We start from the raw sequence: 26104 nt of genomic DNA, 5'->3' as shown, positions 1-26104 counted from the left end.
GGTGCTGGCCGCACCGTGCAAACTACCGCCGGTCGCCCTGGGGAGGGGAGGTCTGGCCACCAGCAAAGGGCTTCTGCCGAGGCGCCCCGTGCAGGCAAAATAGCAAGTGAGCGAAGGAGGATCAGGCAGGGCACCAAGGCCCCTTCGCCTCCCTTCACTCCCACTTTGTCTTGATGAGGTCGCTGCAACTGCTGGGCGCGGACGGACGGAGGTAACCAGAGCGGCCCGGGCGGGCGAGCGGATGAGCAATGGAGGATCAGGCAGCATGCTCGCTTGCCCATCTGCCTGGGCTCCCCCGCCACTCTGGCTACCTCCATCCGTCCGTGCCCGGCAGTTGCAGCGACCTCATCAAGACAAGTGGGAGCGAAGGGAGGCAAAGGGACCTCCCTTTGATTGCTGGCTCCCCACACACATCCGCACTATGCTAGCCCTGCCCACTACTCACTGATTGGCTGGCTCACCAATCGCCCCGCCTGCCTCTAAGAGCCCTATTTATAGAAAGCCAAGCAGAAAAATAGGTAACTGGGTTTAGATAGGGCTCTTAGAGGTGGGCAGGGTGATTGGTGAGCCAGCCAATCAGTGAGCAGGGCTAGCATAGTGTGGACGGGCGGGGGGTGCGAGCAATCGAGCAGCTTCCAGATGGGCGGGGGTGAGTGAGCGAACTGGTTCTAAATGGCTCGCTAGAGGGGGCCACCTCCAGCACTCCTCTGCTGCCCCCCCTTGCCTCTTAGCGCCCCCAAAGCCATCCCACCGTCCCCCAGAGGCGGTACCACCCAATTTTGGGAACAACTGCTTTAGAGTATTCAAATATAATCTAACATTATGTATTTATTTATGCCTGTATAAAGCTCCCTACCCAAAGTGATAAACTCTTTTTATTGTTACATTTCTAAGTTATATAAATAATAGAGATAGTAAACGAATAACTGCAAATGTGTTAGATTTTATTTTCTTAGAACCATTTTCATTAAAATAAAAAAAGAATGAAGGGAAAAATAAAAGCCTGCTTTTCTACAGTTTAAAATAATAATAGTAGTATATCATACTATTCAATTTTTAAACAATTAGTTAAACCTATGCTATACAAATATGGAAATAAAAGGTATAAATGTATTACAGTGTCATTTTAAAATAGAACAATAGAGGCTCTGTTCAGACAAGTATTTTAAAAATCAATAAAATAATTGCATGACTAATAAAACACATATCAATTAGTTATTTCTAATTAATAGTCCAAACCTTTTTAAAATGGTGCTATTAAGAGAAGTCTTCTGCATAATCAACAAGAATGGGTGGCCATCATTAGGAAAAAAACCCACCAATCTCTGCTGCTTTTTGATTTAGAATTTAGATTATTTACCTTAAAGAGAAGCTAATAAATGTATTTGCTAGCAGTAATCTTAAAGTACTGGCAAGATCATATGGGCAAGCATTGTTTAAAAAATATTGTTTTTTTTCTATATTCACATGTTTCCCAGAATCCACTCTAGTTGGGTGGTCACTACATTTAAATAAATAAAAATAAGCATATAGAATTGAAGAGACGTGGTGGTTCAGTGACTAAGATGCTGAGCTTGTCAATCAGAATGTTGGCAGTTCAGCAGTTTGAATCCTAGCGCGGCATAATAGTGAGCTCCTGTTATTTGTCCCAGCTTCTGCCAACCTAGCAGTTCAAAGCATGTAAAAAAGCAAGTAGAAAAATAGGAACCACCTTGGTGGGAAGGTAACAGTGTTCCGTGAGCCTTTGGCGTTTAGTCATGCTGGCCACATGACCACGGAGACATGTTCGGCCAGCACTGGCTCTTTGAAACGGAGATGAGCACCACCCTCTAGAGTCAAGAATGACTAGCACATATATGTGAGGGCAACCTTTACCTTATAGAATTGATGTATTATATCTGGACTATCAGCTTCCAGTAAATATCTTTAAGCAGATCCATTTCCAAAAAATCTAAGTTTCCAGGCTGTCTTAAAAGCAGCCTTATGCATAATGTATTCAAAAAGTCTCTTTTCCAAGTACACGTATGTTTAAGGCTCAAATCTCATTCCTTAAGTAAATTTGCAGTTACACTATTAACTCAGAATGAAAAAGGCTCCAGCTAATACTGCTGAGTTTTAAAGAATTTTCAATCTGTGGATTTAGTTGAAAAACCAATTACCTACCAGCTGTTGTTTTAAGGGTGGAATGGAATCACGATGTCCATATATTAGATTTGGGTTGTACTGGCTGAAAAGAACAGGATAGAATACTTTCTTTCCTAGAAATAAGAGTTGGAAAAAATATGGTCATTTTCTGCTAAATCTGCTCTTGAATATTTTGAAGAAGGTAGATTTCAGAGTAGTGAGTAGATGTAGACACAAATTAAAGAGGGTTCTAGCTTTTGCAGCAGATCTCCCACATGCACATATACACAAAGCCCCACAGTCCTTAACATTAGATTTTCATGTATATTTAGATTTTATTATGCCTTAGCTTGCTGTATTTCCAGTATGGATTTATGGGATTGGGATTTTCCTCAAAGGTGCTTTTTCAAAAGTTAACTGGATTGTTTTTTCCTTGAGGAAGAAGTAAACACTTCATTTCTCATCCAAGAAACTTAATCAGTTGTGATGGGGGGATGGAAAGATAAGTACTGACTATTATCTGAATGGTGGTGGAGTGGAAGTATCAGTTCTGACCAGATATTGAGGGCGCAGGGGGCGGGGGGGGGGGGGAAGATGGAAGGATTGTATTTCTTTCCAGTCATTGTTAGCACTCTCTGAGAGCTCTTGAAGCCACTTGGGAGTTTATCTATACCCTTAGGGTCACTTGAATTAAAGTGCAATTGGTTGTGGAATCTTCAGGGAACTCCTACAAGGTTTGCAATGTAGACTGGAGATAAGTGGTGTCTTATTCCTCCCCCTTTGTTGAGAGAGGACTGCTCAATGTTAACATAAATGGCCTCTTTTGTTCCTCTTTGAAACCAATGATCCTCTCTATCCAAAATGTGGATTTCACTATATTCAAAAGTGACCTTTAATGGACTGCTGAATTTTGTCCTTATGGGTTTGATCTCCTATGTTGTGTCATGCGCTTGTGAAGTGGTTCTTTTCCTTCACCAATATAGAGATGGCACATGTCTCACTGTATTGTATTGCATATATCACATCACACTCAATTTTTGTCAAGGTTTTTCTATCCTTGGGGTGGACAAGCTTCTGCCTTAGTGTATTCTTGGGTTGAAAGTATACATGTGAGTTGTACATGTGTGTTGAAAATTCTCCTGAGCTTTTCAGATATTCCTGCAATGTATGGAATGACAACATTGCTATGTTTATTCTTCTATTGTAATGGAGGAGCTCCTGCTGGATCTTTTTCTGGATTTAGGCTTATTTTCTAATTTACTTTTCAGACAGACCTAGGAAATGTTTCAAAGACAAAAGGAAACATGGACTCAGTTGTTTGATTAAAAAAAATGAAAATCACCCTAGAGGGGAACTTTCCAAATTGTATCTCAAAATTTGATGTTCATGGATTTCAGATGTCTTTGCCTATTTACCTGGATCAGCAGGTACAGATTTTTCTTTAACTATTTCAGTGACTGAATCACTCAGAATGACTTCCATCCTCCCTCATTATTACAATGATTATCATATTTATAGAGAAGAATACTTTCCATGGTCATTACAGATGATAGCTATATACATTGTCTAATTTTTGAAATGTATACAGGATAAATTAGCTGAGCTTTCAGATGATATTTACAGTTTTGCTAGAGGGAGCTGGCAGACTTCTGAAGGAATATATGTATGAAGTATCTTCAATGTTAAAAAGAATAACAAACTGCTTATGGTGCAAATTAAATTTCTGTCCATCATATCATAAATGAATGACTGTACCTGGTTGTGTGTTTAATCTACATGTGTTCAGGAATTCCGTTGTGAAATATATATCCACATCACAGAAAAAAAGTACAACATTGGTTCCTTTCCAAAATCTTGCACCCACGTCCAGACCTTTCCCCCTGGAGAACACTTCATTCAGCTGAATAAATGTGTAATTTATGAAATTAGCTGATCTATAAAGAAAAATTATATTTAAGTTTTATCTGCCTTTCACCAGTTATCATTTGTACACAATTTTTTATTCCAAGAAAAACAGAGTCTTAGTGATTAATACATTTATCATGACTGACTCTTATATTCAGGAAAGAAAATTCTCCATCTAATGGCTTAGGCCTTCATTTAGCTCTATTGTATGCTGCCCAGAGTCACTTATTTGTGAGACATGCAGCTATATAAATTGATTTAATAAATATATACAATAAAAAGAAATGCTTTACCGTGATATATTAGTTGGTTTTTAATGCCACATTTTAATTTATAGTAAGCAACAAGCTCTGTTAGTTGCCAAAATTTCCTCTTGAACTGCCTCAGTAACATCCAGTTGAAGGAAAATATGATCAAATCAACTGGCTATTGAAATATGGGGTTGGAGCCAGGCTTCTTAGAGCAATCAAGTGAAATCTGTAAAGGTTGTTTGTTCCTGTTGATTGCAATAGATTTAATCTAACAATGGCTTAGTGTGGACTCATTCCATTATTACTGGAAAAAGTAGATGGGCTTAAGAACTTATTGAAAAATTTGTTGTATAATCTGCGGTATAATGGAAGTTCTATAATACAGAGATAAATCAATAGGACAGCTTGCCACCTTGTGACTGTTCCAAGTTTACAAGACAAAGAAAAAAAGAGATAATGCCTTTAAATTAAAAACATTAACTGGACAATGTATTTTGCTGAAAATAGATGAAGGGATATGGTTCTTTGCAGATTCTAATTAATGCTAGAGGAGAAAAAAAAGCTAATTAAGATTTTATTCTTGTCAGTGCAGGATAAGTTATCTGAATGATGATGGTTTGTCAGTAACAATTTTGAGAAGAATTTTGCTTATAGCATTTCCAGTATTGTTTAAGGATACTTCTAAGCCCACACAGATTGCTCAGTAGTACTTTTCTATTCAGAGGTGATTAAAATTACAAGGCAAAGATTTCAGCCAAACAACAATAGGACTTCCAGATTATCCTGAGACTTGCCACTTCTTTTTTTTAAATGTTAACCATTAATGAGAAGAGTAGAATCAGGAAATCCATCTTTTCATTTTCTTTTGGTTCTAAATTAAAAATGACATTAAGTCAAATGTTTTTCTCACTTGGATATGTTTTCTAGGATTCCTTTGACTTTGCTCATTTGTTCACTTCCAAAGTACACTACAGTCAGGTGAATTCGTCCATCTTGCTGCATAGCCACCTCTCTAAAATAAATATTAAGTGGAGGATAATAAGCATATTTTCTTACAACTTTTATTTGGAACTCCTTATATATTCACACTGCACCTTACCTTCATTTATTGACTTATCTTTATCTGTACCCACAAAGCAAGTATGTAAAGCATTTTGAGGTTGACTGTTTTGATCCCATAATGGTTTATTAGCCACCTGGAACACCTGTTCTCACCAAATATTCCAACATCGATACTGGTAATTTCAAACGTATAGCAATTTTGTGTGCGCGCCTTTGAATCTATGTAAAATCCTAGCAAGTGCCTGAACAGGGGCCTGCAGTTTCTTGGCAAGATTTCAGAAGTGGTTTGCTATTGCCAGCTTCTAAGGGCTGAAAGAGAGTGACTACCCAAGTTCACCTAGCTGGTTTTGTGCTGAAGGAAGGACAAAATTCAGAATCACTGGGTTTCTATCTTGCTGCCTCAACCACTGCACCATATTGGCTCTCTATAAAAAGTGGTTGAACCTAAAAATCAATGTTTTAACTTTCATTTTCTTGGTCATATTTTTTTCAGTCTTTAAAGCAAGACACACCATCTATTTGTTTAAACATTTCATGAAATATTAACAGGGCTTTTAAAATCTCACGGTGAATCTGTCTGCATAGATTACTGAGTAACTGCAGACCACTATTTTCAGCATTTGAACTGTGGTTTACTCTGATATTTATGCTTTTCCTTGCAAATCTGCCCTTGTATGCTTGCAGTCTTAATGCAAATTGTTAAACAGATTCTTGAAATTTGCTTCGCAAATGGAGAAAACCAGTATAGTGGCAGCCCAATGGTGAGAGGCCAAACCTACTTTTCCCTTGTATTTTCAAACCATAATTAGACCTATGTGCTCCATTTTCACACCATACTGTATTAAACTGTGGTGTATTTAGATGTAATTGGTTCAATAAGGCACCAGCGACTGGGTTGGCACATTTTACTAAGCCATATATCATGGCAACCAAATTACAATGAGCTGAGGTCACATACATGTTAAGGCAAATCAAACAAATCACATTACATGAATCAGACAAAGAACTGGCTAACAGCACTTTGGAATGCACAGGGTCTCTCCTTGAAGGTTTATTTATTTCTTATTTCCAATTAGACACTGCCTAGTTTCAATTAACTCTGGGAGGCAGAGAGCATAAACAATAGAATAACACAACATAACAAATATACAATTCAGAAAAAAAGCATAGCAATACAGAGAATGCTTTACACTAAGATTAAGTCCAAAATGTTAACCAATAATGTAGTTTGCTACAAGAAAAATTATTGGTTAATTACGCACTATCATGTTGTTGTCTACTCTTACCTACATCAGATAAATATATCACATTAATATTCTTTTTTTAATCTAACATTACAAAATAAGTCTTTGAAACACAAACTCTAGGTACACTGCTCTACAACTTCTCATCTGCCATAAAAGTGCACAGCAGCAATGATACCAACCTGAAATTGTGCATAAATTGCTGAAACTTGCTGACCCTTTTTGCCAGTGGCACAATGACATTAATAAGAGTGTGGGCCATGTTGAGATTTTCATTTGCAACATTCATGATGGGGCCAAATGGTCTGAACAGAACAACGCGCTTGAATTCATATTCTTTGTCTCCTTTGAATATCAACTCATATAGTGTGCCTTTATCTCTTTCAGTCCGGCGAATGCCTGTTAGAAAGAGAAGGCAATTATCAACTAGAATTTCTAAAGAGGTAAAAATATTTTTTATATATAATTCTCCTGATTTTATTTCTGTAATTTTAGCAGTAGGCATTTATAATTTTATAATTTATTGTCTTGTGAATTCCTTAGAAAGATAAGAAATTCAAGATATTTGGAAATCATGCATTACTACAAATTATCTACTGCTCAGTGGCTTATTAGAAAATGTAATACTAGCAAAAAATTATGAACAGTCTTTCGAGGACAGAAATACAGGCAGCCACATTATCTTCATCTAGGATATCCCACCCACAATTTATTCATTCATTCTTAAGTGATTTCCCAGAAAACACACCTTCTATGAAATCAGAGATGGAGTATATTCGATGATTTATGCTGCTGTTACTCTTTGGCCTATTTAAAATCTCCAGCCCTGACTCAATAGCTTCTGCCAATTCATTCCTCTTGTCCTTGCGCACAGGCTTTTCCTCAGGATGACGTGAAAGTCCCATCTCAAGCTGATAAATTTTTTGTTGAGTGAAGCTCTCAAAGGGCAGTGCAGCATATTCGGTTGGTAGCTTGATGCCAGTATGTATTTCTGCTTTGTCAATCTGGGAATGGAGGAATTGCAGCAGGGCTTTCTGGGACTTGTCAGAGTTTCCTAGGTCTAGTCTAACCCCCAGTTTGTCAGTATCTTGAACTTGCATGTTCTTCAGTGGTTCACTCCTTTCCTGAAGCTTATCTTTCAGCTCAGCAATTTGCCTTTTCAGGCTATTTATATGGTCCCAATAATATTCTTCTCCTTTTTGTAGGATTGCCTGATATTCCTCTTTTCCTGTTGGGCTGTCAACTCTGAGGAATGCATATAGCTGATGGTTACCCCTTGGAGTGCAAGTCAACATGTAGAACACAGATGCTGCACAGCAGAGGAACACAAGTATAACTACTATTCGAGACAGCCATGTTATTATCCCACGGCGAACCATCATCTGCTAAGCAGCTGGTGATACCCACATTCCTGTAACAGACTGAAATTTTCTGCCAGCTTTTTAGAATTCAGTTCAGAAGTTATACACATTGATAGAACAGTTTTTGACTGATTAATTTCAATATAACATGCAAACAATGTGACAACTGGATAATATTGCAAGGTCATTTATTGGTACTAAAACCTTCATTGAAACACCAATGTTGGCATTTGAAGGATATCTGTTGATCCTGGATAAAAATTGACAGTTGCCCACAGCAGAGAGAGAGAATGATCTGGAAGCCAAGCAAAGACGTATTGGATTAATTCCCGTGTGAAGACGTTTCAGAAGAAGCAATTATTGATAGATGTGATTGATTCACATCTATTTGCCTACAACATACAAATCTGACAATCAAGAGATTCTTATTTACCTAGATTTTAAGATAACTGGCTTCATATCTAAATGACTACTGGAGAAATTCATAGTCTCCTAGTTTCTAGCTTGATACCTTGAGTACAACAATAAACTGGCTGTCCAGTTTACAATTAATAATGATAACAATAAGGATATCCTTTCCTTCTTTAAATAAAACCCACTGATGTACTTATAAAAGAACAATTGGCTTCTGTGTTTTATTTTTTATTTTCCCCTCCTCTTAGGCTCTTATCTACTGTACTTTTTAAGTAAAACTCTTGCATGTAGGTCCATGATATGATAGTTGTGCTAAAACTGATTTCCCACCTTTGTCTTATTTTGGCTAGTTATTCATCTTTGAAAAGTAATGAAAACCATTGTTTTAACACTCAAAATCATGCCTTGAATAATGAGTATTCTGAATTCAGTCTATGAAATCTCTACGTAAAAGGACCTTTTAAGGCATTGTGCCAATCAAAAAGGAGAAAGTGCTCTAATTCAACTGAGGTCACTTTCATATGTTATCCTCTCCAATTTTTCAGCCCTTTGCATACTAATTATCATGTTTTGTAGTGACCTGCCCCTTTTATTTGTTTTAGCAATAATCTCTTTCTATATTTTCTAGGAATATTTGGAACATTTTTTTGTATGAGAAGTATACATTTTATGTATTTTTTTTCAAAAATGTGTGATCTGTTTCAATGTCTTGAATAAGTCCTATGTTATAACATACTGTATATTTCTTATAAAATAAAATACTAATTTTTTGCAACAGTTAGAAAGAACTGTTTCACTTTTCTCCATCTTCTATAAGTGCCAATAGCATGCTAACTTTTCATGCTTTATATATCAACCATATGCCCATACTTTTAGTATCCCTAGAGAGCAATAGCTGCTGCTGGTATCTACTTATTGAATGTCAACATGGACTATGACATACATCTGCGTCTACATACTTCATTTTGCAAATTATGCATTTGATACCACTGATAAAACCAGGGTGCCTATGAAAGGAGTACTACAAGTATAAACTAAACTCTAAACTGTACCTCACCAATTTATTTGATACAGTATTTGTTTTTGAAAGCAAAAATAAAAAAAAGCAAAATGGCTAACAATAAACTGCCAAAAGTTACCAAAAAACCACACCTTCATATATATTCAAGTTTTTATCCGGATTACCTTTCCTTTCCAGACATTTTCTGATTTCAATCTCAATCAGGTGATTATTAAAGACACATTCAACATCATCAAGTGCTTCTCAAGTTTTGTGAATATTTTCACAATTCAACTTCTATGAGTTGATGATACTGATGTATTGTAGATTATATATTTCAATTTAAATTCCCATATAGACTTTTATCCAAAGTTTTTTTTTTCATTTACTGCAGCACTTTTATTTTCCTTTTACAATAAAGTGTTGGGCATTACAATTCTCAACTTCTGGATGACTTACAAATTTTGGTTTTCTACTGTCGTATGACAACATTAAGGCAACGTATAAAATTTTTACATAAATTAAATCTGATGATTAAATTTACAGGTGTCAATTCCAATATTGGAGCAACTCAAGTTGAACAATGTTTTACCCAGTGATGTCTTGCTGGGACACAGGTGAGCAAGGAAAGAAAAACAGGTTCATAAGGTTTGGACACAATACATTTCCAATTCTGTTAGGAACAGTGGCAAGACAAAAATGGTCATCGTTTTCACAAACTTGCCAGCCTCAATAATAAAGACCTGGAATTCTTAGCGCTTTGTGTAGTGAAGTGTGGTCTTTTGCTACCCTGTACAGATCTATGCTCACAGACTCCATTGCAGCATAGCTGGTTATACTGAGACTACTATCCCAGTTAAAACTTATGTTCGTCAACACTATCCGAATTGTGTCCTAGGCCAGATGTGTATAGGGTAGTTATACTGCTTTGTACAAAGCGAACTTTAGTTCAGGGTCTTATCAGCAACAGGAAGCTATCCTCAAAAACCTATTGGAGACAGACTTCCTAATGACAAATGTTTGAAGAGAAGGCTTATTCCAGTTTCATGAGGCTAGCATGAGGCGTATATATTTGCCGAGGCAAATTTATACTGGTGAAAAAAAATGCAGTAAAAACTGCACATTTGCCATAGTACTTTTAGAAGCATTTACGGTGGACAATAGATGGGCCAGACTCATGATATTCTTGCTTGCTGATCCACATCTGTTGGAAGGTAGAGAGAGATGCAAGAATGGATCCACCAATCCAGACAGAGTATTTGCTCTCAGGAGGAGCAATAATCTTGATCTTCATTGTACTGGGAGCCAGTGCTGTGGTTTTCGTCTGCATTCTGTCCAAAGTTTCTGACTCACCATACTGTGAATTCTAAACATATGATCATTTTAGATATCTTCAACTTGAACACTGACACTGACAAACTTTATCTATAAAAACTCTTAGTTAAATGCTCACTATAGAAATGGCATATGGGAAATTAAAATGATACTATGTGCATTCTCATAACCTACTTTATGTAAATATCATAAGAATATGCCCCAAGATTTGCTTCAATCTACAATATTTCACATATGTTGACTTTGAATAGCTGAATAAATTGAATAAATTGATGAAGACTCCGAGACTTAAGAAAATCTGTCTGGGGAAAGTAATACCTGAAGTTGTATTTGCATCTCTTGATTATGGAGAGTGACAAAAAGTATTTGCTTCTGAATATGAATTCTATTTCTGAATTATATAGGCTTTTATTTTGCCACTATGGGGGATGGTGCAAAATGCAATTGTACTCAAAACAATTTCTTACATTATCTCTTCCTATCATCATTCTCCAGGTTTTGTTCTTGCATGTATGTATTATACATGCACATATGCATGTATGTGAGTAATATGAGGTGAGAGGAAGTAGAAGTACAGTCTAATATCCATCTACTATATACTATACTTCTCCATATATTTCTATTCTTGCAAAGCATCCTTTTTTCTGCCATCTCCATTAATTAATATATTGCCTATTATTCTTTAAACCTCATTATCTCTTTTTGCGTATCTTATCAACTTCATCCAACCACAACTTTCTCAGACTTTCCATTCTTCCAAACCCATTCATTCTTTATTCTGTCCTAATTCTCTTTGTTTAACCAAACATTTGTCCATAAATGTTTCATGACTACCATAAAAACTTGTCTTACTCTGTTCTCATTGCTGAAATCATAAGCACTACCATTATTTTATATATACTTTATTTCTATCATAATTTAATTCAGCAGAAAGTCTTTAAATCTATATTCATGCACAACACCATAATTCAAATGTATTACCATCCACTTTCTTTACCTTAACAAATATTCAGTAAAGATAAAAAATCTAGTCTATACAGATTTTGACCATTTTCATCTGTTTATATCCTTTTGATCAGAATTTTGTCCAAACCTTTCCAATGCACACTTAACAAACTAATCTCCATCTACTTTTTGTAGTGATTCTTGCTACCTTTCCTTTATACTTCCAACGACAGTCTTTATGATAAATTAGCTGCACAATCTAAATAATATAAACATATGCATATATTAATACTTCCATAGATTAACCATCTAGATCTACAGTATTTTCAAACAATTTGTAGTATTTATGATTATCTTTTTCTTTTTTTCTTTTTAGAGAACATAACACTGATTATATTTCCCTTTGACATACAATACTGTTCCCATACAAATCTCTGAAATGATCCTTACAACATTTTTTCACTTCAGTGTCATTTTACCTTTTATGTTGAATTCATTTCATTACTACTAAAGTCATGTTGGGGTGCCTGAAGGTCCTTTATTTGATCATTTAGTTTACAAAATATTTTTTTATTTTTTATCTAAATTATTTTACATTTTCTCTGCCTCTTTTAGTTGCAATTATTCCTTGCCTTCTTTGATTACATTGTTTAATTAGCTTTTTCCTCTATAGCTCCTTTTTCCTGTTTAACTTCCCCTCATTTTTACTCATCCACAGTATCTTTCATTTTGACATGCTAACAAGCATCTTTTACTGTAACATAATAATATTTACTCTGTTGTAAGAAGTTGCCATACCCTCTTTCCTTATATCTACTTTTTATTGACTTGGGAGATTAATTTATTGTTTAATACATTTTCATATAGATCCTATATTTTCTTTTCTTGTAGAAATTCTACATTCACTCTAGTTCTTTTCACTCTCAGCTTTTCTTTCATATCCATTATATCTCAAGATCATGTAATGTCTATTTTCCCCCACTCTTGACATTATTAAACAATGGCCATTCTCTCATATTCAGAATCTCTCATCATCCTTATATCTTTCATTAATTCTCTCAGTCCTTCATGACAAATCAATACTCTTTCAAATATTTATTTAAAGGATTTGTGTAGCCACCCATCCTTCATGCAACTCTGTCTTGCTCCCAATTAAAAATTAAAAGACATACAATCATATTAAAACTATAATACCCAACTACTTAAAACATTAAAAACAACAAAAACCTGATGCTAAAGCAGTTCTAATGTGTGATTAGCTAGTCTTATCCCAGGTGGAACAAGAGAGAAGCCAAGAACCGGGCCTGCTGGGATGAAGGTTTGCATCTGCTCTAGTGGCCACTCCCCCAGTCGCCCCAGCCTGTGGAGCCATCCTATTCTTCCAGTATGGCCAGCAGGGCCCTAGGGCTGCTGAATGCTTGGCACCCACTCCCCCATCAACAGGGGGGTCTCCCACTTCCAGGCTACATAAAGGTAAACTACAATGCCTGGTCCAGTGGCAAAGGTATCCACTGGCAGAGGCTAGGTGGGTAAAGGCAAGGAATATGAAAGTGGACCTTTTATTAAAAAGGTTTCACAAGAAGTACTGGGAGGCCCTCCCCCAAGTCAGGAGGGACCCAAACACTGCTATTGTGTGTTCGTGTGCTTGATGTTTTCTAGGTGCTTCTCATTCTTTAGGGGGATCCGACTCAACTTTAGGGGGATCCGACTCAAAGAGTGCAGAGAAGAGCAACAAAGATGATTAGGGGACTGGAGACTAAAACATATGAAGAACGGTTGCAGGAACTGGGTATGTTTAGCTTAAGAGAAAGAAGGACTAGGGGAGACATGATAGCAGTGTTCCAATATCTCAGGGGTTGCCACAAAGAAGAGGGAGTCAAGCTATTCTCCAAGGCACATGAGGACAGAACAAGAAGCAATGGGTGGAAACTAATCAAGGAGAGAAGCAACTTAGAACTGAGGAGAAATTTCCTGACAGTTAGAACAATTAATCAGTGGAACAGCTTGCCTCCAGAAGTTGTGAATGCCCCAACACTGGAAGTCTTTAAGAAGATGTTGGATAACCATTTGTCTGAAACGCTATAGGGTTTCCTGCCTAGGCAGGGGGTTGGACTAGAAGACCTCCAAGGTCCCTTCCAACTCTACTATTGTATTGTATTATTGTATAACTTTGAAATGGATTGGGCATGTCACAGGCAATTTTCTCCCTTTCTCAGCTTGACACACTTTGGGGGGGGAGGAGGGAGCTTTGAAATATCAGACCAGACGTCAACAACTTCCTATTTCGTGGGAATTCCAAGAGTTGCTGGCCAAAGACTGGAGGAGGTTACCAAGGAGATTCCAGAACACCTAATTGGACTTGACCTATAACAAGGAGGGAGGGAGCTGTCTAATCTATAATTATATTGATAGCGCAGAAAATAGCCAGAGCTGGTTTTAAAATCACCCGTGCCGAAATGATGTTCTCAATAAAGCAGTTTTTTGAGGAAACTGAAAGTCTGAGAGTGCTGACTCATTTGGGTTCGTTAGTCAGAACCTTGACAGGCATTACATGTGCAAATCTACGTTTGTAAAAACCATGCTGTCTGCGGCATTTTGCACTAGTTGGCGCTTCCAGATACATTTCAAGTTTCATGTATAGTGCATGGTATTATTTTAGACAAAAGACATGTGTTTTCTATAAAGGAATATTTGTAAATAAATGTTTGCTTCAAGTACAGTGTTTCAATATTATCTATCAAAAAGTTGGTTTTTTTAGAAAATTAAGTTCATTTAAATTTAGAAAATTAAATTCACTACTTTATTCTCTATAACTATAGTGATAACTGAAGATCTGAACAGTAGAACATAAAAAAATGATCCATTATTTACCACAAGTCTGGAGATCTGTTTGTCATATTTCTCATAATATGGTTCATTTTGCAGCCAAATAAAAGGTCGTGGATAAAAGATAATCTCCTTCATAAATAAGTACAATTTTGTTAATGTAAATAAAATAAAATTGGCTTACTTAGCTGTGTTTCCTGTTTGGTTTATCTGACAGGGCTGACATCAATCTTGCAAATCGGAAGATACATATTCTTGTTGCCACTATTAACCATTTGAACCAATTAGGGCAAATTCTTCCTAATGGGGCTTGCCTGATTGTTTCCTAGGTGGCAGCTTTGCCCCTTGTCCTACCAAGGTGATGCACACATATCATCGCGTCATCTTTACATTCTGATACAGAGAATTATAAAGGAGCATTGCCCTTGACCATCTATAATATTTTTACATTTAATTAAAACAATTAATTTTAAAAATTAATAAAAATAATTATTATTATAGTTTAAAACTTTATTCGCATGGCACGGAGAACAATAACATTCAATGGAAACATTATCCTCTTAAGAGTCTTAGACCCTTATTTTTAAAAAGTCTAAAAACTCTGGGAAGTTTACCAGTTAAAAATAAAACAAATATATGGGTCAAAATCAAGAGAATAAAAAAGAAGACAGCCCAGTATCAAAGAGTCAAACAGACAACTAAGAATTAATCACCACTGAAATAAAGGTAAAGGTTGCTTCTGTTGTATGTGACTCTAGAGAGCAATGCTCATTATTTCTTAGCTAAGGGAGCCAGCATTGTCCGAAAACATTTCTGTCATACTAAGGCACACAGAATGCTGTTGTCTTCCCAGTCAAGTGTTACCTATTTATCTACTCACATTGGCATGCTTTTGTTAGGTTAGCAGGACCTGGGGAAAATAATGGGAACCCCTTCATGCGGTGCTCAGGTCTCGAACTCAGTCTGCTAGCTTTCCAGATGTCAAGCTCAGTGTCTTTAACTGCTGAGCCATCACACTACTGAAACAGGATTTTAAAAATGATTTTAATGATACCTGATACAAATCTGGAAACAAGGGGCTTCTGTGGAAAGAGGTTGCTTTTGGGCCAATGTTTCCTTGAGCTATCATGGGACAGGTTCTTCAGCTATTTCTCTTATTGAATTTATGGACTGGACAGATTCCATTGAAGCTTTTAACAAGCACTTTGAGTTTGATTCAGAAGCTAATTGGGAGCTAGCATATCAAAGCCCAGGCTAGGGGCGGGGGGTAGCATATCCCTAATTGGGAGCTAGCATATTAAGAACCCAAAGCAGGGGCGGTGGTGTGGCGGTGGTTATTAGGGAAAGTCTCAGACCTCAGGAGGTCACTGTGCCTCAGATAGGCAGGTGTGAGTCCCTCTTTGTGAAGTGGGGCCTTGGAACTCAGGTGGGCCTTTTTGTTACGTACCTGTCTCCCTCCTACGTTTCATCGGCCCTGCTGGAGCTGCTGAATGTGTTAGCTGGATTGGCGGTTGACTTCCCCAGGCTTATGGTCCTGGGGGATTTCAATCTGCCTTCCATTGGCGAGACATCCGAGTCAGCTCGGGAGTTCATGGCTTCCATGACAGCTATGGACCCAACTCAGTTAATTCAAGACCCCACCCATAATGGGACACACACCTGATTTTTGTCTCTGGGCAGTGGATGAATGATCTACATTTAGGGGATATTTCTATTCAACCCTTGTCATGGTCTGATCATTTCCTCATCAGACTTGACTTCCATACTGCTACCCCTTGCCGCAGGGAGGCGGAACCAACTAGATGTTTCCGCCCCAGGCGCCTGATGGACCTGGAAAGGTTCCTGATGGAACTTGGGACTTTTCCTGAATCCCTTCCTCACAACTCGATCGAAGCCCTAGTGGAAGCCTGGGATAGGGCGGTCGCTGGGGCCTTGGATCGCGTTGTGCCTTTGCGGCCTCTGACCCGGTGTCGATCCCAGGTGGCTCCCTGGTTTACCGAGGAGCTTCGGGAGATGAAACGCCGGAAAAGACACCTAGAGAGTGGCTGGAGGGCCAGCTGGTCCGAATCTGATCGAACACTAGTAAGAATTCATATTAAATCCTACTTAGTGGCGATAGAAGCGGCAAAACTGCAACATTTTTCCGCTCCTATCGCATCCGCAGATAACTGCCCAACCGCCCTGTTTAGGGTGACCTGCTCCTTACTTAACCAAAGAACTGGAGAAGACCCCTTGCAGAGTAGGGCTGAAGAATTTGTTCAGTATCTGCAGGATAAAATCGCTCAGATCCGGACAGGCTTGGACTCTGACTGGGTAGATTCAGCGAGCCGACGAGGATGAATCTTGTGGAGACAATCTGGGATGAGTTTGACCCTATGACCCCCGAAGGCATGGACAGGATTATGGGGAGACTCAGTGCTGCCACTTGTGTTCTGGACCCGTGTCCCTCTTGGTTAGTTTCAGCTTCCCGGGAAGTGACACGAGGCTGGCTCTAGGCGATTACCAAAGCTTCATTGAGAGAGGGGTTCTTTCCTACCACCCTCCTTAAGAAGCCTTCCCTGGACCCAGCTTCTTTAGCCAACTATCGTCCGGTCTCCAACCTTCGCTTTGTAGCAAAGGTTGTCGAGAGTGTGGTAGCACATCAGCTTCCCCAGTACCTGGATGAAGCTGTCTACCTGGATCCGCTTCAGTCGGGTTTCAGGCCCGGGTACAGCACGGAGACGGCATTGGTCGATGATCTCTGGCGGGCCCGGGACAGGGACTGCTCCTCTGTCCTGGTCCTATTAGACCTCTCGGCGGCTTTCGATACCATCGACCATGGTATCCTACTGCGACGACTCGGGGGGTTGGGAGTGGGGGGCACTGTTTTACGGTGGTTCTCCTCCTACCTGTCAGATCGGTCGCAGTTCGTGTTGACTGGAGGGCAGGGATCGACTCCCAGGCGTGTCACTTGTGGAGTGCCCCAGGGGTCGGTTCTCTCACCCCTCCTGTTCAACATATATATGAAACCGCTGGGCGAGATCATCCGTGGTTTTGGGGTACGGTATCATCAATATCATCATTCTGATTTGTGCATCTTGTTCCATCTATGATAATAGGGGGAGAAATTTTAGCCCCCTCAGAGAAGGCCCGCAATCTGGGAGTCCTCCTGGATACGCGGCTTAGTTTAGAAGAACACCTGATGGCCGTGACCAGGGGGGCCTTTTACCAGGTTCACCTGGTACATCAGTTGCGCCCCTTCCTGGATCGGGATGCTCTGTGCACAGTCACTCATGCCCTCGTCCTTTCTCGCCTGGACTACTGCAATGCTCTCTACATGGGGCCGCCCTTGAAGAGCACCCGGAGGCTTCAGCTGGTCCAGAATGCGGCCTAGGTACTCCAATGTTACACCCCTTTTAGGTGGCCTGCACTGGTTGCCGGTTGTTTTCCAGGTGCGATTCAAGGTATTAATTATGACCTTTAAAGCGCTCCATGGCTTAGGCCGAGGGTACCTGCGAGACCACCTACTGCCACCAGTAGCCTCCCACCGTCCAGTACGATCCCACAGACTTGGCCTCTTCAGGGTGCTGTCGGCCAGACAGTGTCGGCTGGTGAGCCCCAGGGGGAGTGCCTTCTCTTTGGAATGAGCTGCCCCTGGAGCTTCGCATAATCCCTGCCCTCCGAGCCTTCCGACGTGCCCTAAAAAGTTGACTTTTCCAGCAAGCCGGCCTGGCCTGTTAATTTTATCTCATTTTAAAAATGTTATTGTCCTATTAATTGGGTTTGTTTTTTGGATATGTATCTAATTTCTTTTTAACTTCCGTGATATGTGTTTTTTAATGTTGTACGCCGCCCTGAGTCCTTTGGGAGAAGGGCGGCATATAAATCCAATAAAACAAACAAACAAACGGTTGAGTTTACTTTTACTGCAGTATTTGTCATGTCTTGATTATGCCAGTTTTATAATTACTGGCTTATTCTATGGTTTTTATTTGCTGTTTCACGTTTTTCTTAGTTTTGGACCTGATCTATAAATAAAATGTCTTGTCTTGTTGCCAATGCTTGTTGCTAATTCATCTGTTGGTCAAGGTTGTCCAAATTAGGAAACAGATTCCACAAGAAGGATAGAACAAGGTTTTATTGAGCTATGCAATATTAGAATCTTGCAAGACTGATTGTGTTTTTACTCCTTTCCCTCTTATATCTCAAGTCAATCAGAGAGGAGTCATTGTAAGGCTCTTCCTAATTCTATTTCCCAGGACTTAAGGAATGCTTCGACCATTTGTTTCTGTAACAGCTTCTGCATATTTCCCTCCATGTTTCTGTATATGCAGAAACCAATTCACTTGTTTGCTAACCATAATATTCTACACCAATTGCATTCTGCACCAATTGCAGTTTTTTTCTTCAAAAGCAGTCTGTATGAATTTTCTAATTTTTAAAATAGTTTGAGTTTGTTGTATGATGTCTCTTCACTTATTGTTTATTGTTTACTGGCAGGAACCCACCCCTGGTGGGCTCACACTATACCTTGCTTGGTATAGTGTGAGCCCACCAGGGGTGGGTTCCTGCCAGTTCTAACCTCTTCTATAGAAGAGGTTCCACAAACTAATGCCGTTTAGAACCGGTTCCAGCTCCCTCCCCCTGCCCGTCGGCACATCATCAAGATGAAGAGTGAGAGGAGGAATTCTGGGAGTTGAAGTGTGCAAGTCTTAAAGCTGTCAAGTTTGAACACCCCTGCGGTTTTTTTCTAAAGGGTTAGAGGTGCAGGGGTCTTGTAACTTGACACCTTTAAGACTTGCACACTTCAATGCCAGAGTTCCTGAGCCAACATGACTGGAGGAGGAATTCTGGGAGTTGAAGTCCACAAGTCTTAAAGCTATCAAGTTTGAACACCCCTGGGGTTTTTTTCCCTAAAGGGCTAGGGGTACAAGGCTCTTGTAACTTGACAGCTTTAAGACTTGCGTGCTTCAAATGCCAGAGTTTCTGAGCCAACATTTTGGAATACTTGGAATTGCCCACAGTGCTCCAAGCAGATGCTCCCCATGATGAGACTGTAAAAACGTTTAGAAATCTGAGAGCTTGGAGAGTCAGGTCTACCGGGTTTGGCATTTCAGAACCTTCAAAGTGATTCTGGGATTACCTACGTCCTCATCTCAATCACTTCTGGAAATGGCTTATAAATTGCTTTTTAAATATGGAAGTCAAGTTTCATTATACTGAGTGATTCTTCTACTTTCCTCAGTGAAGGAAGTTTCCTGCAACTTTAGGAACTTAATTTTTTTTAAAAAAATTTGGAAATAAGCAGCAAAAAGGTGATTAAAACATTGACATTGGAACATTATAGGGAGACTAACAGGCCAGATTGACCAGAAATAAGATTTAGGAACTGATTATAAGAATCCTTCCTACAGTTTGTTTAAAATCCTATTAAAATATATATATGAAAATTTTGCATCTAAATGTAAAAAATTATTCCTTAGGAAAATGTTGTAGATTACACATAAAAATATGAGAGACCTTGAAAGCTAGTTACAGGAGGCAAAAGAAAGACTACAGATAATTAAGAGAAGAAACCCACTAATGAGGAATGGAGAGAAGTTAACTGAAGAATTCAAGGATATTTGGCAACAATGTATTCGGACTTTTTCTTAAGATTGACTACTACTGTACAATTGAATTTAAAAGGGAGATAAAGGATGTAACTGAAAAGTAGTCTGTTTTGTATTTAAAAAGACAGGGTATAAGAATGATAGTGACATAGATGGGACTTACACATGAAACTGGTTGATGTTTTAATAGCTAAAAGGGACACACAAATAATAAGGAAGGATGATTTGGATGTATTGATTTCAATTCAGAAGACTGACTTGGATAATTTCTAGGTTTGGATTTATAAAAGAGATGTATTATACTTATGAAAGAGTTCTTAAGAAAAGATAAACAGAGAATGAAAAGAAATAAACATTTGGACGTTACTTAAAAGGAATAAACATCAATACATGTTTTTTCTTAAATAAGTTTTAATGATGATGCAGGATAAGATATTTTAAAGATATTTTTATTGTATTTTTAGAGAAAATGATAAGTTACTGTGTAAAGGAAAGAAAAGAATATGACATTGATTTACTTGTTTAAGATTAATATATACAACGTACACTGTACATTTATTGTATTCATCTTGATGAAGTACTAAGTAATTTTGATATATTTGTTATATATCTTATATCTATCCCTGTCCCCCTTTCTTTTTTCTGCACTTTTTCTTTTTTATATTTTTCTTTTGTATTAGTTTTATCTTTGTATTTTTAAACTTTAATTAAAATTATTATATATAAAAAGGAAAACTATTGAAAAATCAAGGAAGGCCAGTGAATAGCCTCCATCTCGAGTCTGCTAAAAGTCATTCAACAGGAATAAACAATGCTGTCTCAGTGCTATAAAAAGGTGTAAATACTGACTGAAAAGGTTCAGATAACTTGTTTTTTCAAAGGTCCTCTGTAGCTGTAAGGCATTTATATACAATCTTCCTTAAAAAGACAAGGTTGGAAACTGGATCAAAACTGTTCAGATTCATTGGTTCGAGTGACAACCTCTTAAGAAAGGGGAAGATAACCACCTCCTTCCACAAGGATGCAATGACCCCCTCCTGCTGAGAAGCATTCACAAAAACATGGACCCAACCACTTGCCCTCTGCTAAGGCATAAAAAGGGACAAGGATTTAAGATCCAGTTGGGCAAGCTCAAAGCTCCGAGGACCCTGTCCATTTCATCAGGATCAACAGATCTGAACTCTCCCCAGGTAACTGGGCATGACTATGCCTCAGGTAACTTACACAGAACCTGTACAGTTGCATTCCAAATCCAAGCAAGTGTGACCAACTTTATCCAACTACATTAGAATAGAATAATCGTCACAGCAATCCTACAGGATTTCTGGCTTTTCTTTGGTCTAGGCCAGTGGTTCTCAACATGGGGCCCACACCGGGGCAATTTGATTTTTAATGGGGGCAATTTGAACCTTCTTTAAACCATGGCCTTTTAGGCTTACTCTGCGTGAATAGAGTAAAGTAAGAATTATACTGTATGTTACAGGATGGGGGTGGGGGACAGGATTTTAGAGATGCTTAGGTGGGGCATGGCCAAAAAAAGGTTGGGAACTACTGGTCTAGGCTGTCATTGACTCACATGTTAACATCACAGTCTCTCATTTGTTTTTCTAATATTTCAGATATTGTAATCATTATTAGATTTGTTTTATCTCACTTTTTCATTCAGAAATCTTAGGTCAGTGATGGCTAACCTTTTTCTAAGTGTGTCAAAACTGTGAGTGGGCGTGCTATCGCGCGTGCGCACCCACTCCCCTGCACATGTGCATGCAACCCTCCCCCCGTGCATGCGTGTGCACCCCTCTGCATGGGGGGAGGGCGAAAAACAGGACCAACTTCCAGTTGACCCATTGGGCCTGTTTTTCACCCTCCCCAGGCTCTGGAGGCCTTCCTGAAGTCTGGGGAGGGCGAAAAATGGCCCAACTAGAAGTTCAGGAATGAACTTCCGGTTTGCCCATTGGGCCATTTTTCACCCTCCCCAGACTTCAGGACAGCCCCCGGAAACTGAGGAGGGCAAAAAACAGGCTTAATGTGTCAACCGGAAGTTGGGCCTGTTTTTTGTTTAGGAACGAACTTCCAGTTTGCCTGTTGGGCCTGTTTTCACCCTCCCTAGGCTCCGGAGTCTTTCTGGAAGCTTGGGGAGGGTGAAAACAGCCTCCCCTGGCTCTCCAGAAGGCGCACGCTGGAGCTGAGGGCTACCGTGCGGCAAATATGGTTCAGCGTGCCACCTGTGGCACGTGTGCCATATGTTCGCCATCACGGCCTTATGCGGTATAGATAGTACCCCTTCTTTTTACTTTTCCCCACAAAAAAATCCTGTGAAGTAGGTTGGATCCAGAGAAAGTGACTGCTCCAAGATTTCTCCATGTACATATGTGGTTAAAAGTGAACTAGAACTTGGTGCTAACCCAACTTCTGAATAATATATAGATTATAATCAAGGATTGAATACAAATTGTGTAAAACACTGTTAAATTCTTATGAGAACTTGTACTGTACATAGTGTTAAGTTGAATCACTCTGTAATAGTTAAGAAATATATTATTTTAACCAAGTCAAGAAGTGCAGTTGCATTTTTGTTAAAATTAAGCATATATACCTTAATCATTAATTCTCTGTGAAACCTAGACAAATTGTGATTCATTCTATATAAAACCTCAACATACATTTTAGCCCATTACTCATATATTTTAGCTATATGCTCACCACACCCAGATTTTTCCCCTTACATCAAACAAGCAATAAAATGAAGAAAACTCATTTTTATTCTGCAAAATAAGAGATAACATAGTTATTTAAATATGTTTCTCTCATAACTATAAAATCAATCATATTATAAGCAGCTGAAATACAAAAATTAAGTAGATTATGGAAACTGGAGGTGGTATAATGAGCCAATTCTAACATTATGTAAGTCATGCATTATATTCTCAATACTACTGGAAACAGCTAGGCATGCTTAGTAAAAATACACTTGATACAAATATACATATTGGATGAAAATTGAAAATATTTGTTATTATTGATTATCTTCTTGAACCTTCAAATTCCACTCACCAAAAATGTATGATCAATTTGCAATCAGTTTTAAAAATCTACACAATTTGAAGTCTTTTCTGTACTGTAGACAATAATATATTAAGTTTTAATGCAACTGTTCCAAAATCACTGGATTCAAGAACTCCGATTCTGAATAAGTGTGCATATTTCCCCTGAAAGGACCTTTAATTGAAATACAGGTTTCTTAAAAATATTTAATTGATTTTAACTTAATGATATTTTAAAAAAGATAATAAATACTCCTCGGTTATAAGTTATTATCTTTTCTGTGTTGGAAATTTTGGCATAGTTTTAATTAGGAAGCCAAAAAGGAAAAAAAATGTTAGAAATGTTCATCTTTTGTAATATTTGTTAATAAAATATATACCAGCACACATGCAAAATATTAAATTTTCTAGAAGAATTAAAATTAACTTTTAAAATTCTAAGTTACTTACATAATTGCGAGCAGGTACCATGAATACAATCATCTGTATTGCCCCATGCTATTTTCCAGAATTCACAAATAGTGGCTTTGTTCCATGTTGTTCCAAAATAAGAATAATTTATCTTCCATAAGTCACTCTGGAAATCATGGAAATCTTTCTCTTTTTAAACCACATTAAAGACAACTTCTTACCTCTGTACTATTTGAGCACTGCTAAATTGTCACTAGGTTGCAAAGTGTCATACTTGTTAAGGCATAGGACTGTTAGTGATCTGAATCTGCAGTAAAAAAAAGCCTATTTCCAATTTAGAACAGGGAAAACAGGAAAAAGAAGAAAAAAGCTTCATGGAATGAAATGGTCAAAAGGAACATTATCACATAAACCTGCTACTGATGGAGAGAAGGGGGAGCATAATCCCACAAGTTTCAAATGCCCGAGGCAAGTTTCAAAGGAAACGAGAAGGGGGAGGGAAAGGTATTTCTGTGTACTGTCAAAGAGTTCAGTGTGCAAATCAGAACAGGGAATTGAGTTGTTAAACTGTCTAGCCCTGGCTGAAGGTATCTTTCCAATATGAATTTGACATATTCTTTTCACTGACTGGAAGGAAGCTTGCTCCCTCCTCCTTGATTTTACTTTTCGCAGATTAATGATGCTCTTTTCAGCAGTAGCTCTAGAAATTTCTGAATTTCTAGGCATGCATCTCAGGGCAATCAGCAGTATATCTTCCACTTATGTTCTCAGAAATAAATCTTACTGATCTAAGAGAACCTAACTGATACAGAAATTTGCTTTTTACACTGTAAAAAGGTGCTTAGTCAATTTTCAAATTACAATAAGAAAAAGGGCTCCCAAATATATTTCCTTCCAAATAAAATGGACGTCAAACACCTTACGTAAAATTAGGCAAAACAAAGCACATTGATAATTTCTTTCTTTCAAAACTATAGTTATTTATTTCTGAGGTATTATACTATAGTTATCTCCAAATAGCGTCTAGATTAGAACAACACATTGTGGCCAACTGGCCAGAGAGAGTTGTCCCATCCCGTCCAAATATACATTAGCAGTCAATAAGAGGAAGCAGAGGAAATTGAGGCAAGACAACTTAACAAACAATCAGTCATTTCTGATACTTGTTGGGATGAAACCCATGACTGGAACATATTGAAACTGTTAAAAAAAAACAGGCCCCGTAAAAGAGGAGGTGGAGTTGCACTATATATAAAAATCATTATATTCAGTGGTGGGTTCCTACTGGTTTGGCCAAACCAGTAGTGGTTTGGCAGCCTGGGTCGCTGGAACAGGCAGTGATGCAGGCCTGCCACACCTTCAAACTGGTTCTCTCCTTTTTGACTTCTGCACATGCACAGAGCAATTTTTATTGCACTGCGCATGCGCAGACACCACATACGTGGTGCACCCACAAGCAAATTGGCAGTAGCAACCGACGGAACCCACTCCTGATTATATTGCTATAGAAATGCACGAAGCCAAAGACGAAAACCTCCTACAATGCATATAGGTCAATATAAGAGAAAAAAATAATGACATTGCCATAGGTCTAGACTACAGGCTACCTAACTAAGCAGGAAAAACAGATGTATTGTTTGATAATCAATTAACAAATATATGTAGGAGACACACTACAATAATAGGGGGCCTCATTTACCCTGACATCAAGTGGTGAACTAATTCTGCACCAAGTGATAAATTGAATAGGTTCCTGACCAACTAGTTGACCAATTTGTTGTCCAAAAGGTAAAAGAGGGAACTAGAGGGACAGTCATACTGGACTTAATTCTCATGAACAGAGAAGAAGTAATAGAAATTGCAGGAATCTTGGGTGAGAGTGACCGTGTCATATCAGAATTCAATGTAATGCAAACGCAAGCAATGGAACATAATAATACCATGGGTGGATTTGATTTAAATCAAGTCAATTTAAATCACGATTTAAATCATGATTTAAATCACTAGTAAAAAGGATTGATTTAAATCAACTCGATTTAAATCATAATTTTTAAAGAGCAACTGTCATCTCTGTTCCTCAGCAGCTCCTCCTCTGGCCCCCTGTTGACTCACTGACAGTCCCAATATTGCAGAATATACAGCAGTGATGGCGAACCTATGGCACGCGTGCCACAGGTGGTACGTGGAACCATTTGTCAGGGCACGGGAGGCCAGCTGAGTTCACCCTTTTTTAAAGCCGTTTTTCGCTCTCCCCAGGCTCCAGAGCCTTTATAGGAGCCTGGGGAGGGCGAAAACAGCTTCCCCCCCGGGAGGCTCTCCGGAGGCTTCATGACCTTCCCTGAAGCCTCCAGAGTGCAAAAAACCAGCCCTACGGGCAAACCGGAAGTTCAGGAATGGACTTCCGGTTTGCTCGGAGGGTCGTTTTGGCTGCTCCGGAGGCTTCAGGGAAGCATCCTGAAGGTCCCTGAAGCCTTCGGAGCGCTCAAAACGACCCTCCGAGCAAACCAGAAGTCACTTCCGGTTTGCTTGGAGGTTCGTTTTGACTGCTCCGCAGGCTTCAGGGAAGCGTCCTGAAGGTCCCTGAAGCCTCC

At 38.7% G+C, this 26104-nt stretch overlaps 1 protein-coding gene across 1 annotated transcript in view; it reads right to left on the bottom strand.

Moving 5' to 3' along the window:
• The window catches only part of CSGALNACT1 (chondroitin sulfate N-acetylgalactosaminyltransferase 1), a 34710-nt gene that overhangs the window by 6305 nt on the left and 2301 nt on the right, over window positions 1-26104 (bottom strand). The window contains exons 2-6 of the mRNA XM_081971207.1: window positions 7335-8242; window positions 6769-6985; window positions 5191-5292; window positions 3880-4058; window positions 2164-2258 (exon numbers count right to left, since the gene is read on the bottom strand). Coding sequence (XP_081827333.1) covers window positions 2164-2258; window positions 3880-4058; window positions 5191-5292; window positions 6769-6985; window positions 7335-7968 — 1227 coding nt within the window. The 5' untranslated portion in view covers window positions 7969-8242. The remainder of the gene's footprint in view (window positions 1-2163; window positions 2259-3879; window positions 4059-5190; window positions 5293-6768; window positions 6986-7334; window positions 8243-26104) is intronic.

Source organism: Natrix helvetica (genome assembly GCF_964273705.1).
Source record: "Natrix helvetica genome assembly, chromosome: Z".
NCBI classification, from domain to species: domain Eukaryota; kingdom Metazoa; phylum Chordata; class Lepidosauria; order Squamata; family Natricidae; genus Natrix; species Natrix helvetica.
This window is presented reverse-complemented; position numbering and strand designations above follow the sequence as displayed.